This window comes from Scyliorhinus torazame, chromosome 9, assembly GCF_047496885.1.
Source record: "Scyliorhinus torazame isolate Kashiwa2021f chromosome 9, sScyTor2.1, whole genome shotgun sequence".
NCBI lineage: Eukaryota > Metazoa > Chordata > Chondrichthyes > Carcharhiniformes > Scyliorhinidae > Scyliorhinus > Scyliorhinus torazame.
In genome coordinates, this window is record NC_092715.1 from 56,411,527 (window position 1) to 56,429,967 (window position 18,441).

The following is an 18,441-nucleotide window of genomic DNA, read 5'->3' on the forward strand; positions in this document are numbered from 1 at the left end:
CGCATGCACGGAAATACGCCGGCCGGCTGTTCCACGCATGTGCGAACTCGCGTCGGCCCTTTGGCGCCTGCTGGAGCGGTGCCAACCCCTCTGGCATCAGCCTAGCCCCTGAAATTTGGAGAATTCCTCACTTTCGGGGGCTGTTGATGCTGGAGTGGTTCGCGCTGGTTTACCCGCCGGCGTGGCGACTTAGTCCCCAGAAGGGAGAATCCTGCCCCATGTATCAACCAGATAGCATTGTGTTTCTGGGCACTGCGACCAAACGTGCTCGCTATAGAACATAGAACATTACAGCGCAGTACAGGCCCTTCGGCCCTCGATGTTGCGCCGACCTGTGAAACCACTCTAAAGACCATCTACACTATTCCCTTATTGTCCATATGTCTATCCAATGACCATTTGAATGTCCTTAGTGTTGGCGAGTCCACTACTGTTGCAGGCAGGGCATTCCACGCTCTTACTACTCTGAGTAAAGAACCTACCTCTGACATCTGTCCTATATCTATCTCCCTTCAATTTAAAGCTATATCCCCTCGTGCTAGACATCACCATCCGAGGAAAAAGGCTCTCACTGTCCACCCTATCCAATCCTCTGATCATCTTGTATGCCTCAATTAAGTCACCTCTTAACCTTTTTCTCTCTAACGAAAACAGCCTCAAGTCCCTCAGCCTTTCCTCATAAGATCTTCCCTCCAAACCAGGCAACATTCTGGTAAATCTCCTCTGCACCCTTTCCAATGCTTCCACATCCTTCCTATAATGGGACATAGTTCGCATTTGGTTCGATCACGCCCTAGGCCTATACTCTGGATTTTGGAAGGTAAAAGGGGAGAAGAATGAAAAGCGATCTGGCTCAAAAATATGCAGTTTTAAGAGGTTTTGACAGGGCAGATGCTGATAAAATGTTTCTCGTGGCCGAGGGACCTGGGTTCACCTCATCAGCATTGGAGGATGGCCATTTAGGGCTAGGTTGTGAAGAAATATTTTCACTGAAAAAGGGCTGTGAATCTTGACTGCACTGGAATGGCCGAGTAACCCACTCGGTTCAAGGGCAGTTAGGGGTGGGCAACAAATACTGGCCTTGCCAGCGTTGGCCACGTCTCATGAAACAATTTTTGAAAATTCAAGATGGAGGTCAATAGATTTTTGGATACTAAGGGGGTTGAGGGATATGGAGATAGTGCGAGAAAGTAGAGTTGAGGGAGATGTTTGACAGGCAGAACAGGCTCAAAGTGCCAAATAGACAACTGCAGCTCTTAATTCTTATGGTCCTGACCCTTCTCTATATAACTGGTTCTCACTCTTGCATTTTGTACCTGTTTTAATGCAAATCTTGCATCAGTAAACTCTGGACAGCTGTTTTATGCAGTACCAGGAGTGTAGGAATATACAGGACTGTAAGAACATTCTGATGATCCACCTGGACTGTCTGTGCTTAAAATGCTTTTCCACTTTTCTGTTCCAAATATCTACCAAGTTTCATCTTTAATTTGTTGACCAATTTCATTTTTATTGGCTCTTCAAGGTGGTTGTTCCATCCATATAGTTATTACCTTGTGGCCTCTATTGTACTTCATTCTTTCTCCCCTTCCTTTCGATTACATGAAGCACGATGTTAAGATCCAATTCATTTATACCTCCAAGGTCTTCCTCTAATTGTGTCATCTGCAGTTCAAACACTTTGATGTGGTGGGGGGTGGGTTGTTCTGTGGGGTGTGCTCTCTGCACTCTGTGCTTGACCAAGGGACCTGGCATCAGGCAGATGTGTGGCAGCTGAAAACTTCATGGCTTGAGCTGACCATACTGGGGCATGTAGTCTGAGGTTGAGTAGCAGCGGGAGATATTGGTTGCTCAGGGTTTAATTTAGGTCAGGTTCCAAGTGAGTTCGCATTTCTTTTCCAGCTACCTTCAAATGTGTTCAAATGTCAGCGTTCAGCACAGTGCGAACACCAAGTACTCTGTTAATCAAAGTACTCGGGGATTATCTTGAGATTTTGCGTGGCGTGATTATATGTCAGGTTGACGGTGAGTGCAAACTGGTGAGAGGGAACCAAAAACATGCCCATTGTTTCCAGTGGATCCATTGAACCAAGTGCAGCCTTCTACTCCATCCGACATGAGCCCAGATTTTGGCAGAAACTATGTGTTATATTTTTCCCACATGTAATTTATATTCTGTTTGTTTTAACCAAGTGAGTAGTATTGTAAAATGATTCCAGTATTCTTTAAAATGTTAGACAATCGCAAATTATATTTTTTAAAAATGCAGTATGTAAATTAATTTAAATGTCACTTCAGAAAGATTTAAAATCAAAGCTATAATTTTCTATTACCTAAATAATTGGAGCTCCTTATTGATGTTTCTTTGTTGATATGCAGTATTATTTCTTGGTAATAATGGTGCAGATTAAAAATCTGTAAATTCCATCTCTTGATTTTCATTTGCAAAGTGTTGGATGTGTTCTAATGAAATGGAAATGCCTTTATTAAATTATAATTTTGCAGAAAATCTCTTCAATTCAAGAAGAGTAGGGGGGTGGTGGGTGGTATGAGTGTAGACTGATTGCGTAAACATCCTTACTGGCTAGAACAGTGAAGAAGCTTGGCATTATTCAACATATTAATGTCGGAATGCAATTTGCCGTGGGAACTTTTATTCCGTTTCAACATCAAAGCTTCTGCACCAAGACTCGATCACTTGAGACCCATCAAAATGGTATCTGAAAAGTTTTGCCTTGTTTGATTGTTGTAAAGAAATGAATAATAATTGAGCTAATTAGCATGCTTTGCATTCTGCTTTCACAGAACAACAGCCGAATGCTCTCTGGTACAATCGAAACAAGTCCATGTACTTAAAAATACTTCCTAGCTGCACCTCCTGAATTTTATTTTCCAAAGCTAAGCACATTGCTGCTGATGTACCTTTTTCCCTTTTGAATCTTCCCTGATCTGAACTGAAATTAAAGTCACCATAGTCGCCAAGGGCAGCACGGTAACATTGTGGATAGCACAATTGCTTCACAGCTCCAGGGTCCCAGGTTCGATTCCGGCTTGGGTCACTGTCTGTGCGGAGTCTGCACATCCTCTCCGTGTGTGCGTGGGTTTTCTCCGGGTGCTCCGGTTTCCTCCCACAGTCCAAAGATGTGCGGGTTAGGTGGATTGTCCATGCTAAATTTCCTTAGTGAACAAAATTGCCCTTAGTGTTGGGTGGGGTTATTGGGTTATGGGGATAGGGTGGAGGTGTTGACCTTGGCTAGAGTGCTCTTTCCAAGAGCCGGTGCAGACTCGATGGGCCAAATGGCCTCCTTCTGCACTGTAAATTCTATGAAATAGTCCCCAAGGACCATAGGCTGCTCTCCACTTTTGGGAGGGAGCTGGTGGTGATTTAACCTGAGGGTCACCACACCGTGCTGTTGACGTCGCTCCGCATCATGAACCAGCCATCCAGCCAACTGAACTAACCTCCACAGAAGTCACACTTAATTACCTTCATTTTGTGAGTCCACCTTTTAGAATGTAATTGCACCTAATCTCCTCCTTTGAATCTCTAGCATCTTACTCAAATCCTTGATGCCTTGTTTTCCCATTGTTACCAACTTGCCTTGGGTAAAAATCTGTTTGCTGTGTTGCTAGGCTCGTCAACATATCAAAACACTATTTCCAAGGACAGGGTGCCAGACTAAGCATTGCCCTTTCCACTGTAAAATTGCGGCGCAGTTGGGGCGGGCGAGAGCCCAGTGGGAAGGCCAGCCATCGAATTTTACAGCCACCCCCTGCCTACAAACCTGCCAGCTTTAATCAATAAGGGAATCGAGGATTATCGGGATGGACGGCACGGTGGCACAGTGGTTAGCACTGCTGCCTCGCAGCGCCAGGGACTCTGGTTCAATTCCGGCCTTGGGTGATTGTCTGTGTGGAGTTTGCACATTCTCACTATGTTTGCTTGGATTTCCTCCGGGTGCTCCGGTTTCCTCTCACTGTCCAAAAATGTGCAGGTTTGGTAGATTGGCCATGCTAAATGTCCAAAGGTGTGCAGTTAGGTGGGGTTAGGACAGAGGAGTGTCCTAGGTGGAGTACACTTTCAGAGGATCGGTGCAGACTCAATGGGCTGAATAGACTCCTTTGGCACTGTAGGGATATTTATAGTTCTATAAGGCGGGAAAGAGGAGTTGAGTATTATCAGATCAGTCATGATCCCATTGAATGGTGGAGCAGACTAGATGGGCTGAATGGCCTACTTCTCCTGTGTAGTATGGTCTTATGGGAGCATAAAACCCTGCCCATTCAGTCTGAGGTAGCAAAAACATCTGGCTCTCCCTTTGTTTTCAGGTGTGAAATATGGCATGTGGATTAATGTAAGTCTTGACCTGAGTCCTCTGCCCCCTGGTAGCCAGAGCACATCAGCTGGGTTAGCCGGGGGTCACATGCCCCTTTTCATTGTTATTTTGCGTTGAATTTAATAAGACAATGCAAAACATAACTTTTGTGTGTGATATGCCCTCGCATTTGAAAATGAAATGAAATGAAATGAAAATGAAATGAAATGAAATTTGTAACACTTTCCAGGCAAAATATGCCTACGTAGTGGGACTGATTATCTTCCTGTGGCCCCCGCGGAGTACGAGCTCCCCCGCTGAGGGGTGGGGCAATTCCTTTTAGCATTGTCTAAAAATTCGGCCAGAAAGAGATCGGTAGGGAGCTGCCGGGATGTGTAGTTGTACACTTGTAATTATACTGTAATTGTAAATAAATCGAAGTTCTTGGGCGGGATTCTCCATTAGCCGACGCCGAAATCGGGGAGTGCGATCAGGCAGAGAATAGCTTCCGACGGCAACATCGCAGCAGACACCGGTTTGGCGGCAAATCGCGATTCCTGTCACCTCGAAAACGGCGTCATTGCTTTTCACTCCGCGCGTACTTTAAACACAGTTTGCATATCATTAGGGTCCACCCGTGATTCTGCGCCTCCAATACGCCGAGTTCCTGACAGCGTGGTTCACTTGTGCTTTAAAAATCGTGAACCTGGCATGGTGGCTGCTGAGGGTGAGAGAGGGGGTACGGACAGTGTCCAACATCGCCACAGTTCGCCGATAGTCGTGCTGCTGGCCGGGGGGCTTCTGCCAGGGCCGGGAGGAGTAGTGGCGGGTGGCCAGGAGATGGGCTGTGGGGTCGGAGTGGATGGACATGGAGCACCATTGCTGTGGCCAGCAGGGCGGCCATGCAGCTGTTCACACCACTAACAGCCCACTTTAAACCTAGTGCCAGGGGCCATATAGGTGTGTCCCCTGGGGCACCCCCCTGGGTGCCCTCTGGCCCCTGCCGACCCAACAGCTGTATGGGCGCGCTCCGGCACAATCATTGCCATCATTTTGGCTTCAATAAGTGTGTGTGTGGGGAGTGTGCGACTGCCGCTGGTCGACCTCCCGAGTGTCAGTCACGGACCTGGCCAATCCTGCACTGTTTTTCATGGGAATTGACTGTGTTCCACGTGGCGCCGGTGCTAACCCCTCAATGGTAGCGGAATCGGTCCAGGTGCGACTCTGATTTTTATGTCGGAAAGGTCCACGGATTCTCCGTTGGCGTCAACACTTGGTCTCAGAAATGGAGAATCCGGCCCCTTTATTTTACTCAGTGTGGACACCCCGTGTCCTTATTAAAAAAATAATGAGTTGATGATGCTGAGAATGAAATTTGGCACGTGTCTCTTTCAGACTGGGCACTTTATGCCCGGTATACCCACACTTCACTGGTGGGCCACCCGGTTGTTTACCAGAACTGGCAATACAATACAAACAGCAAATTCAAGGAATGTAGCGTGAGGGAGTGAGTGGGAAGTGAAATAATGCAATATACATTATTCAGTGTTTAATTACACAACAATTCGATGAATATCACATTAGCTTTGGAAAAGAATTAAATTTGGACACATGGAAAAGTGATATTTTAAAATTGGTATCGTGCAGTTCCTTATGTGGTCGTATTCCATTGGGTTTGCAGCGGTGGGAATAATACTTACCAACACAAGGTGGGAAGGTACGGTGCACCACAAGCCATTCGACTAGGATAAATGCTTGCTTTTATTGGCAGATCTCTGATTGATTCTTTTCCAGATAATGTAAGTGAGATTCGGCATTGTTGTTGACTGAAGGGCCATTTTTATTTATTGTCTATTGTATTTGACTGCATTCCTCTCTTGAGGAACCGGCTGGGTGGCAGGAGGATGTACATCATTTTGGAGTTATTGAACAAAAGAAGCACTCTCAGGCACATTTTACACTCGAGGAGCCGATGTAAAACTGGCATAATGTCTGTACATTCTTTAACAATTGGAGTTGTTTGACTATCTTGTGGGTAGATAGTGGGAAATGGCATGGCTCTTGCAGGCTGATTGGGGCCTACGCTTGCATGCAAGTCATAGTTTGGGCAGCTCCTGCAGTATTTACACTGTCACTTTTGTGTTGACATTCAGCAGTTTTGGAAGCCCATTGAGGCAGAATGCCAGGTATAATTCAGGAGTTGGTAGGGTCATGGTTTTTGACAATTATTGAACCCCGCTGTGCACTTCAAAAAAACTTTTGAGTTTTGTTCATGGGATGGACACTTCAGACTTATGTAGCATTCTTAATAAAAGTGTAAATATAAAGTGTTTGTAAGGTTTGTTTATTTGCCAAACGCCAATTGCCTATTCATCTTAAAGGTTATGACCCACATCTATGTGGTGAGACAGTCTTCACATAGTTGTTGCTAAGCAGTGTTATCATCAGCTGAAAAAAGCTAGTTTCAGTCAGAATATCCTTATGGCGATTGTCCATTAAAGGGACAAGGACTGGGCGGCACGATGGGGCAGTGGTTAGCACTGGGACTGCGGCGCTGAGGACCCGGGTTCGAATCCCGGCCCTGGGTCACTGTCCGTGTGGAGTTTGCACATTCTCCCCGTGTCTGTGTGGGTTTCACCCCCACAACCCAAAGGTGTGCAGGTTAGATGGATTGACCACACTAAATTGCCCCAAAATTGGGGAAAGAAAATAATTGGGTACTCTAAATTTTCAAAAGAAAAAGGGACAAGGACCATGACCCCAATCCTGTTAATGGGAAACTCGAAAGCAGCAAATCTTTAGTATTTTAACCAAAACCTTCATGCGGTACTCTTGTGTCTTTTTCCCCCCCCCCCTTTCAGTTTGACCACATCTTGTACCCGCCGTCCTTTCCATTTCGCAAGTCCAGCAATCCTGAAGTTTCTTGTGGTATGGGCAAGGCCTTGAAGTTGAAGAGACAGCTGAATGAAGATGCAAAATACTTGAGAAGAGGCAGTTTGGGTGGAGCTTTGACTGGTATGTAAAAAGTAACTTTAAAGTCCCGTGGTGTTTTAAGATTGTTTATGCGGTAATCTACCTGTTGGGGATTTTAAATATTGTAATGTTTGTGTTTTGCTTGTATGTCAATATTTTTTCCAAAGAAAAAACCCACTGTGAAGATTTAATTTAATTCTGATCAAATATGTTGATGATCTTTATCCAGAAGTCATTCATCTGTTTATTTTACAGCAGTGGAGTGTTTGCCTGTTTTTGTGGAGATTCCATATACATGCTTTCATTAAGAATCATAGAATTTACAGTGCAAAAGGAGGCCATTCGACCCATCGGGTCTGCACCGGTCCTTGAAAGAGCTTCCTACTTAAGCCCTATCCCTGTAACCCAGTAACCCCACCTAACCTTTGGACACTCGGGCAATTGAGCATGGCCAATCCACCTAACCTGCACCAGGGCACCATGTAGGAAGGATGCTCCACGTCGGATGGCTCCCACCTAGGAGGAAGAAAGAAGGCTGAAGCCTGGTCCCAGGGGAGCTCTGGGTGAATGCAGAGGAGGAAGAAAGAAGGTTTAAGGAAGTTTGGTAAAAGCCCCCCACCCCCCCCCCCCCCCCCCCCCCCCCCCCCCCCCCCCCGCCGCCCCCTCACCGGGACGATTTTGAAAAAAGAAAAAGTCAGATTGATGAAGGACAGGAGGGTGAAGGGGGAGGGAGGAGAAAAGAAAGAAGATAAAAAACAATAAGCCACTAAAGGATGCGAAGAGCAGCGTCGAAGAAAGGAGGAAACGCGGGTTCGCCGCTGAAGGGGAAGACGAGCAAAAGTGTTGATAGGATGGCGGAAGCCGAACTGGAAGGTGGGGCCGCACTACTTATGGTGGAGACGATGACCAGGGTGATGGCGGTGGAGCTGGAAAAACAGTTTGTGAGGCACGTGGAGGCCTTGAGGAAAGAGACGGCAGTCGTGTTGAAGTCAATGGTGGAGGAGGCAATCGGCCCGGTGAGGGTGGAGGTGGCAAAGGCATCGGCCGAGGTGAGAGAGCAGGGCGAGAAGATGAAGGAGGTGGAGGAGGCCGTGACACGACACAGTGACAAGGTCACCTCGATGGGGGACGAGCTGCGGAGGGTGGTGGAGGTTAACAGAGGACTCCGAGCAAAGCTGGAAGACTTGGAAAACTACTCAAGGCGGCACAAATTGAGAATTGTGGGCTTGCCCGAAGGGACAGAGGGCCCAAGGCCAACGCAATACTTTGCTGAGAAGTTGGCGGAGCTGATGGGGGCGGGTGAGAGCCCCACCCTGTACGAGACCGAGCTCATCAGTCATTAAGGCCGAAGTCCAAAGTGACCGAGCCGCCAAGGGCAGTAATTATCTGCTTCCATAAATTTTGCATGAAAGAGAAGGTATTAAGCTGGGCGAAGCAGAAGCGTGAGGTGCTGTGGGATGGTACTGGGGTTTGGATCTACCAAGACTTGATGGTGGAGTTGGCAAAAAGACGAGCGGCGTTTGGGCGAGTGAAGGCGGCTTTGTACAAGAAGGGGGTGCAATTTGGTATGGTGTACCCGGCGAAGTTGAGAGTAACATATTACGCTAAAGACTTTTATTTTGAGACAGCGGAGGCGACTGAGGCGTTCGTGAGGGCAGAAGGCTTGGGACAGACCTGAAGAGCGGAACTGGAAGAGAGACTGTGGACTGTGTTTGAGCAGCTGGAAAATGTATAAATGTTACAACTTTCTTTTTACTGATTTGTATTGCAATTTACTTCTCTTTGCATTGTTACAGAGTTCAAGTTAATGGCGTTCTGTGTTGCGACGGTTAAATGTTATGTTAGTGAATTGTAGGGGTTGGATTGTTGGGTTTGTTTTGGTGTTTCTTTCTCTGGGACTGGGTGGAAGGGGGCGCGAGGTCTTGGCGGGGGGAGCCACCCGCGCTAGCTAACTAAAGTCAGTTAGTGAACGGGGGTGAGGTGAGAGGAGGGCTGCGGACATTGGAGCTTGGATAGCAGGCTTCAATGGGCCTACGAGGCGAGCGAGAGGGGGGGGAAGGAATGGATGTTGGGGGATGTTTTTGTAGGGGGGGGGTTCTTGGGAGGGGGGGGGAAGGGGTTCGATGTTAACAATGGACAGGGGAGGGTCAGGCTTATGGGGCAGGGCCTGGTGGAATGGTGATGGCGGATAAGAAAGGTGGGGGGGGGGTGAGAGATCCCCAGTAAGGATAGTCACGTGAGGTCCGGTCAAGAGGTCAAGGGTGCTTGCGCATCTTAATAGTTTGAAAGCCGATGTAGCAATGCTGCAGGAGACTCACTTGTGGGTGAAGGACCAGGTGAGACTTAAAAAGGGCTGGGTTAGCCAAGTGTTTCACTCCGGATTTGATGGAAGGGTTCGAGGGGTAGCGGTGCTGGTCAGCAAAAGGGTATACTTCCAGATGGAGAAGGTGGTGGCAGATCAGGGGGGCAGATATGTGATTGTGACTGGGGCATTGGAGGGGAGATTAGTGGCGCTGTTAAGTGTATACGGTCCCAATTGGGACGATGTGGGATTTGCGAGGAAAGTGTTTGGGGCCATTCCCGACTTGGACACGCATGAGCTGATTGTGGGGGGTCGACGTTTTTGTGGTGGGGAAGGCTTTGCTGGCTGGAGTCAAGGGGTCGGAATACTCTGCAATTGCAGTGTCAGATCACGCTCCACATTGGGTGGATATGGTGCTGGAGAAGGGGGTAGCGCAGAGACCGGGGTGGAAACTGGATGTGGGGCTTTTGGGGAACCAAGTGCTCTGTGAGAAAATTGAAACGGTAATTAAGGAATATGTAGGTTTCAATTGTATGGGTGAGGTGTCGAAGGCAGTCGTCTGGGAGGCTAAAGGCGGTGGTGAGGGGTGAGGTAATTTCGTTTAAGGCCAGTGTGGACAAAGGGGAGAGGTTGGAGCGGCAGAGGGTAATAGATGAGATGTTGGAGGTAGATGGGAGGTATGCAGAGGATGGGGACCCGGCGAAGTTGGAAAAGAGGAAGGAACTACAGGCGAGCTTCGACCGACTGTCCACCAGGAAGGCGGTGCGCCAACTGAGACGAGCAAGGGGTGCAGTTTATGAACATGGAGATATGAACATGTTAGCAGGTCAGCTCCGGAGGGTGGCAGCGGCAAGGGAAATTCTTCAGGTGAGGGATAGGGCAGGGAAGTTGGTGGTGGCTCCAGTGCTGATTAACAAGGTTTTTGAGGAGTTTTATGAGAGGTTGTACAAGTCAGAGCCACCCGGGGGAGACCGTGAGATGCAGGAATTTCTAGATGGGTTGGAGTACCCGAGGCTAGGGGAGGGGGACAGGGCTACATTAGAAGGAGCAATAGTGGAGCAGGCGATAAAGGATGCGATTGGGAGGATGCAGTCGGGGAAGGTGGCAGGGCTGGATGGGTTTCCGATGGAATATTACAAAAAATTCAAGGATAGGTTGGCACGCCTGATGGTGGAGATGTTTGAGGATGCGATAGGGAAGGGGGTGATGCCGCAAACCTTGGGGCAGGCATCGATTTCACTGTTGCTAAAAAAAGATAAGGATCCGACAGAGTGTGGGTCGTATCGGCCCATATCACTTCTGAATGTGGACGCAAAAGTGTTGGCGAAGGTACTGGCGGGTAGGCTGGAGGAGTGCCTCCCGAAGGTGATAGGGGAGGTTCAGACGGGGTTCGTGAAAGGGAGGCAGCTGTTTTCGAACATTAGGAGGGTTTTTGAACGTCATTATGGCACCGGCGGAAGGGAAGGAAATTGAGGTAGTTGTGGCATTGGATGCCGAGAAGGCATTTGATCGGGTAGAATGGGGATACCTGATGGCAGTGCTGGAGCGGTTTGGGATTGGACCAAGGTTTGTGAATTGGGTAAAGCTATTATATAAGGAGCCGAAGGCGAGTGTCCGCACAAATAATATCAGTTCGAGATACTTTTCTCTCCACCGTGGGAAGAGACAGGGATGTCCTGTGTCCCCCCTGCTGTTTGCACTTGCGATTGAGCCGTTGGCCATCGCATTGAGAAGTTCGGGAGCATGAAAAGGAATAGTGTGGGGGGGGGGGGGATAGAGCATAGGGTGTCCTTATATGCCGACGACTTGCTGCTGTATGTGTCGGAACCGAGTGCGTCGATAGGAGGAATATTGGAGCTAGTGCGGGTATTTGGGTCTTTCTCTGGGTACAAGCTGAACCTGGATAAGAGTGAGTATTTTGTGGTGTCTCGGCTGGGGGTAGGGACAGGGGTGGGGGGGCTGCCATTCCGTAGGACAGGGACTCACTTTAGGTATGTGGGGGTGCAGGTTGCCCGGGAGTGGGGAGGCTTCGCAGGTACAATATCATTAGTTTGGTGGGGAGAGTGAAAGCCGATCTGGCAAGGTGGGATGGCCTTCCTCTGTCACTGACGGGTCGGGTACAGGCGGTTAAAATGAATGTGTTTCCGCGATTTCTGTTTATTTTTCAATGCCTACTGATTTTCCTGCCAAAGTCTTTTTTCAGGGAGATTGAGGGAAGGATTACCTCATTCATATGGGGAGGGAAGGTGGCCAGAGTGAGAAAGGTGCTGCTACAGAGGGGAAGGCAGGCAGGGGGTTTGGGTCTCCCGAACCTGTTCTACTACTAATGGGCGGCGAATGTGGAGAAGGTGCAGAGCTGGGTCAGAGGGGTTGATTCTCTGTGGGTCAGAATGGAGGAGAGTTTGTGCAGGGGGTCGGGGCTGAACGCACTAGCAAAAGCGCCGCTCCCGATAGCTCCGGGGAAATACTCAGGGAGTCCGGTAATAATAGCTTCATTGAAAATCTGGAGGCAGTTTCGCCAACACTTCGGGTTGGGGGAAGGGTCAAGGGAAATGTCGATTCGGGGGAACCACAGATTTGAGCCAGGGAGGTGGGATGGAAGTTTTCGGAAATGGGAAGCGAGGGGGATTAAGACGCTGAAAGATTTGTTTCTTCGGGGTCGGTTTGCAGGATTGAGGGAGCTGGAAGCGAAGTATGGGCTGGAGCAGGGCGAAGTGTTTAGGTACATGCAGGTTCGGGATTTTGCCAGGAAGGAGATACAGAGCTTCCCAGAGGAACCGGCCTCCACATTGCTGGAGGAGGTGCTGGCGACAAGGGGACTGGAGAAGGGGGCAGTGTCAGCGGTGCACGGAGCTATTTTGGAAGAGGATAAGGCACCACTGGAAGGGATCAAAACCAAAGTGGGAGGAAGAGCTGGGAGAAGTTATAGAGGAGGGGGGTCTGGTGTGAGGTGCTCCGGAGAGTGAATGCCTCCACCTCATGTGCGAGGTTGGGGCTGATACAACTGAAGGTGGTACATAGAGCGCACCTCACGAGGGCAAGGATGAGCCGATTTTTTTGAAGGAGTAGAGGATGTGTGTGAGCATTGCGGGGGGAGGGGGAGGGGGTGGGGGAAGGGGGGGGGGAGGGGGGGCGAGGTGGGGGGGGGCGGGGCGGGGGGGCGAGGCGGGGAGGGGGAGGGGGGCGGGGGGGCGGGGGCGGGGGGCGGTCCCGCTAATCACATTCATATGTTTTGGTCCTGTCCAAAGCTAGGGGAGTACTGGAAGGAGGTGTTTAGGGTAGTTTCCAAGGTGGTGCGTGTGAAACTGGACCCGGGTCCCCGGGAGGCCATATTCGGGTGTCGGACCAGCCAGGGTTGGAAACGGGAGCGGAGGCAGATATCATAGCCTTCGCCTCGTTGATCGCCCGAAGGCGGATCCTGCTGGAATGGAGAGCAGCCTCTCCACTCAGTGCCCTGGCATGGCGGGGGAACCTGTTGGAATACTTGACCCTTGAGAAGGTTAAGTTCGAACTGAGGGGAAGCTCAGAGGGTTCTACAAATCATGGGCACTACTTATTATGCACTTTCAAGAACTGGACAACATCGAACATTTGTTGGGGGGGGGGGGGGGGATGGGTGGGAGGGTTGTGGGGGGAGGAGGGCTGTGTATATTAAGGGTGACTATGGGTAATCCCTGATTCCTTTTTGTCATTTGTTTATGTAAACATGCGGGCTGATGTTTGGGGGTTGGTGGGCGGATGGGATCGTTATTATTATGGAGATTGACATATCTTGCTGATTATTGTTTATTGTCGATGGGTGTAAATGTGGGAGAAAATGTGAAAAAGGAGGAGAATAAAAATATTTTTTAAATAAAACAAGGACAATGGAATGGCAAATATCAAAAGTGTAAATATTTATTATGAGATTGTGTGCATATTGGAATTCACAAGAGACGCTTATTGTAGATGTACAATGATTTGAAAGCTTTTCAATAAAACTTTGTACCCAGCTGTGAATGTTTAAACAAATCCGAGAGATTTATCTTTCGGTATGATTCTTCTCGAATTCCCACGTTTGCAGATGAAGTTACTGTACTTTATGACATATTAATGCACTGTGGCTTTTGCCTTGTTACTTTTCTCAATCCGCTTGATGGAATGGAATCTTTCTGTAAATATTGAAAGCTGTCATATTTCATGGGTTTTGTAAAGGTGGCATTTAATTGACGAGGGTGGTGTATGAAAATTTGTCAGGTGTCTCAGTTGCTTCAAAAAATGATCACTAAGCTATCATTCTGAATGCAAAAGCATAGGGCAGCTGCAATGGGTCATCATCAGATGACATTAACCTGCTAGAAATAACTTGATAATATTGGCGGGTATGACCTGAATTCTGTGGGCTGCTGTGAAGGGACGGTACTCACGATTCACTTCACTGATAAAAATTTAACCAGCTTTAGAGAGGAGGCCGCCAGCCACTGGTTGCCTGTTCCAGTGCTGTGCCCCCAACAGGGGCTATCTGACATCGGCTAACAGGACAAGAAACAGTAAGGCACTTTAACCAACTAAACTGAAAAATGCTCACTGAGACATGCAGAGTCCAAACCAGGAAACTCAAAGGAGGAAATATGAATTAAATTGAAATCATATATAGAGAGAAAGTGATATTATGATTGGGAAATACAGATGGGATTGAGAGAGAGAGAAAAAGACAAAAGAGACTATCAGAAAAAGTAAAATAAAAACTCAGATTTAAAAAAAAAAAAAAATCTGTAATAATTTTCTTCTGAGGAGATCACTTGTAGCTGTACTTGGTTTCTGCTTAAAAACAGTATGGGTAAGATTATCTCTATTTTTAATGGCACATTTTGCTTTTGACTTTTCTTCATAACTTTTTCTTTTGCTTTCCTTGCCCGGGAGCAACTTTCTTCCCTTTCCTCCTCCCCTAAAGTTGCTGATTCTTTGCTGAGGTACAATTTGGCAGATATCAATCGCCTTATGGTACCTTCTCCAAGTTGCCATTCTGTATAAGACCATACGATATAGGAGCAGAATTAGGTCATTCGGCCCATTAAGTCTGCTTTGCCATTCAATCATGGCTGATATGTTTCTCATCCCCATTCTCCAGCCTTCTCCCCATAACCCCTGATCCCCTTATTAATAAAGAACCTATCTACCTCTGTCTTAAAGACACTCGGTGACTTGGCCTCCACAGCCTTCTGCGGCAAAGAGTTCCACAGATTCACCACCCTCTGCTGAAGAAATTCCTCCTCATCTGTTTCAAAGGATCGTCCCTTTAGTCTGAGTCTGTGCACTCGGGTTCCACTTTCTCCTACTAGTGGAAACATCCTCTCCATGTTCACTATATCTAGGCCTCTCAGTGCCTGTAAGTTTTAATGAAATCACCCCCCCGCCTTATCCTTCTAAACACCATTGAGTATGGACCCAGAGTCCTTAACCGCTCCTCATATGACCAGTCCTTTATTCCAGGGATCATTCTTGTGAACCTCCTTTGGATCCCCTCCATGTGTGGAACTCGATTGCCATTTGGCTATTTCATGTTTACATGTGCTGTGTAATGATCCAGGAACACCGGTTGGTGTTAACTCTACCAAACGTAAATGCACTGAGGTCAGTTGAGTCTACCAGCTTATATGGTCACCCGAGTTGATTCTTTATGTGGCCGAAGTTAGTGGAACTTGAGCACCCTAGTTATATAAATTAACCATTGCACTATTGAAAATGTTGCTTCTACTTGTACTTTTTGTGTGTACAACTCTGTCTGCTATGAATATCAGTCCTGTTGAGAAAATGTTATACCTGTTAAGGGATATAAAAAACAAACATTCAGACTCGGCTTGAAAAATGCTTGACCTGTTCTTCAGAGAAATATGCGGTGCTTGATTGACTTTATAAAGAAACTTTTAAAACATTTTTATTCTAACTCAGGAAAATATCTTCTTCCACTGGCTTCTACAACACTATCATGGCAACAGGCTATGGAAACGACAAATCTCGTTCGCATGCACAGCCAGACATTGGGTCAGTCAGCTCCTTCCCTCACTGCGAGTTTGGTAAGTCCATTCTTTCAAACTTTAGTGCATATTGGAAAAATGTAACAGAATAAGACATTGATAGGTGGTGTATAGCATTAATAGCTATTTAATTTATTTATTTCATATCTGTTCTTTTCTTCCTTTCTTTTTTCCTCTCCATTTCAATCTTGCATTTTTACTCACCGAAGTGGTTGGCAAAATAAAATTCCACTTGTATGTAAGATCTGGATGTCTATTTTTGGACCTGGCAGGAAAACAGGTTGGAGCTTGTACAGATTGTACAGATTGCATCAATGTGAACTTACAGATACGAATGTTGCCACAGTCCGCATGCTGCTTTGCTTTCCACCAGTGTGGAAACTATTTAATGCTCGATATTAGGTGAGGAACCTCTAATTAAATACATTCTACTGAGGTTTACAAACATAACACAACAGCAAAGAAATTTTGGGTTTACAGAAAGCTGATGAAAGATGTTGGATTAATCACTGGTACTAAAGTACAAAATTAGTCACCTGCGGGATGCTTAAAGGAATAGACAGGGTCGACGCAGGTAAGATGTTTCCCTTGGTTGGGGAGCCTAGAACCAGGGGACACAATTCAAAATAAGAGGGAGGACACGAAGGACCGAGATGAGGAGAAATTTCTTTGCACAGAGGGTTGTGAATCTTTGGAATTCTTTACCCCAGAGGGCTGTGGAACTCAGTCGTTGTGTATGTTTGCCCATTATGTCTGCTGGCTCTTTGCTGAAACAACAGAAGCCTCAAGCACACGTTCTCCCCCCTTTGGCGCGCGGGCTCTCTTCTCCCTTTGGCGTGCAAGCTCTCTTCCCCATCTGGCGCGTGAACTCTCTTCCCCCTCTGGCGCACAAACTCTCTTCCCCCTCTGGCACACAAACTCTCTTCCCCCTCTGGCACACAAACTCTCTTCCCCCTCTGGCACACAAACTCTCTTCCCCCTCTGGCACATGAACTCTCTTCCCCCTCTGGCACACAAACTCTCTTCCCCCTCTGGCGCGCGAACTCTCTTCCCCCTCTGGCGCGCGAACTCTCTTCCCCCTCTGGCGCGCGAACTCTCTTCCCCCTCTGGCGCGCGAACTCTCTTCCCCCTCTGGTGCGCAAACTCGCTTTCCCCCTCTGGCGTGCAAACTCACTTCTCCCTCTGGCGTGCGGACTCTCTTCCCCCTCTGGCGCGCGAACTCGCTTTCCCCCTCTGGCGCGCGAACTCGCTTTCCCCCTCTGGTGCGCAAACTCGCTTTCCCCCTCTGGCGTGCAAACTCACTTCTCCCTCTGGCGTGCGGACTCTCTTCCCCCTCTGGCGCGCGAACTCGCTTTCCCCCTCTGGCGCGCGAACTCGCTTTCCCCCTCTGGCGTGCAAACTCACTTCTCCCTCTGGCGTGCGGACTCTCTTCCCCCTCTGGCGCGCGAACTCGCTTTCCCCCTCTGGCGCGCGAACTCGCCTTTCCCCTCTGGCGCGCGAACTCGCTTTCCCCCTCTGGCGCGCGAACTCGCTTTCCCCCTCTGGTGCGTGATCTCGCTTTCCCCCTCTGGAGTGCGAACACTCTTCTCCCTCTGGCGTGCGGACTCTCTTCCCCCTCTGGCGCACAAACTCTCTTCCCCCTCTGGCGCGCGAACTCTCTTCCCCCTCTGGCACGCGAACTCTCTTCCCCCTCTGGCGCACAAACTCTCTTCCCCCTCTGGTGCGCGAACTCGCTTTCCCCCTCTGGTGCGTGAACTCGCTTTCCCCCTCTGGTGCGTGAACTCGCTTTCCCCCTCTGGAGTGCGAACTCTCTTCTCCCTCTGGCGTGCGGACTCTCTTCCCCCTCTGGCGCACAAACTCTCTTCCCCCTCTGGCGCGCAAACTCTCTTCCCCCTCTGGCGCGCGAACTCTCTTCCCCCTCTGGCGCGCAAACTCTCTTCCCCCTCTGGCGCGCAAACTCTCTTCCCCCTCTGGCGCACAAACTCTCTTCCCCCTCTGGTGCGCGAACTCACTTTCCCCCTCTGGAGTGCGAACTCTCTTCTCCCTCTGGCGTGCGGACTCTCTTCCCCCTCTGGCGCACAAACTCTCTTCCCCCTCTGGCGCGCGGACTCTCTTCCCCCTCTGGCGCGCGGACTCTCTTCCCCCTCTGGCGCGCGGACTCTCTTCCCCCTCTGGCGCGCGGACTCTCTTCCCCCTCTGGCGCGCGGACTCTCTTCCCCCTCTGGCGCGCGGACTCTCTTCCCCCTCTGGCGCGCGGACTCTCTTCCCCCTCTGGCGCGCGGACTCTCTTCCCCCTCTGGCGCGCGGACTCTCTTCCCCCTCTGGCGCGCGGACTCTCTTCCCCCTCTGGCGCGCGGACTCTCTTCCCCCTCTGGCGCGCGGACTCTCTTCCCCCTCTGGCGCGCGGACGCTCTTCCCCCTCTGGCGCGCGGACGCTCTTCCTCCTCTGGCGCGTGGACTCTCTTCCCCCTCTGGAGCGCAAGTTCTCTTCCCCCTCTGTATTCCTAATCCACTTTTAAATACAATTAGCAGACCCAGACATACTTTCTGAAGAGATGTTCTTTGGGATATGTTCTCAGAGCTAGGCCTGAATCCTGACAGAACAATGCAAGATCTCTAACTGAAGTCTTCAGAAACTGTCTTCAGGGTTTGACTTCCAATAAACAACTCCACAATCTCTGCTTCACGGCCAAAATGCTAGCTCCTCCCATTAGTTACATCATCTTACTAACTGAACACAAAGGTCTCTAATTTAATACTCCACAAGAACCCTCTTGAGTCCGAACAGAAATCTATTAGCCCCAGCTTTTACGATGCACCTCTGGCTCCCAAA

The 18,441-nt window shown here is 48.9% G+C and overlaps 1 protein-coding gene across 8 annotated transcripts in view; it reads left to right on the forward strand.

Annotated features, from left to right (window-relative positions):
- The window catches only part of LOC140429216 (microtubule-associated serine/threonine-protein kinase 4-like), a 651,560-nt gene that overhangs the window by 158,158 nt on the left and 474,961 nt on the right, over window positions 1-18,441 (forward strand). For all 8 annotated transcript variants that reach the window (XM_072515935.1, XM_072515937.1, XM_072515936.1 and 5 more), the window contains 2 exons: window positions 7,178-7,331; window positions 15,523-15,647. In XM_072515935.1, the coding sequence (XP_072372036.1) occupies window positions 7,178-7,331; window positions 15,523-15,647 (279 nt within the window). The remainder of the gene's footprint in view (window positions 1-7,177; window positions 7,332-15,522; window positions 15,648-18,441) is intronic.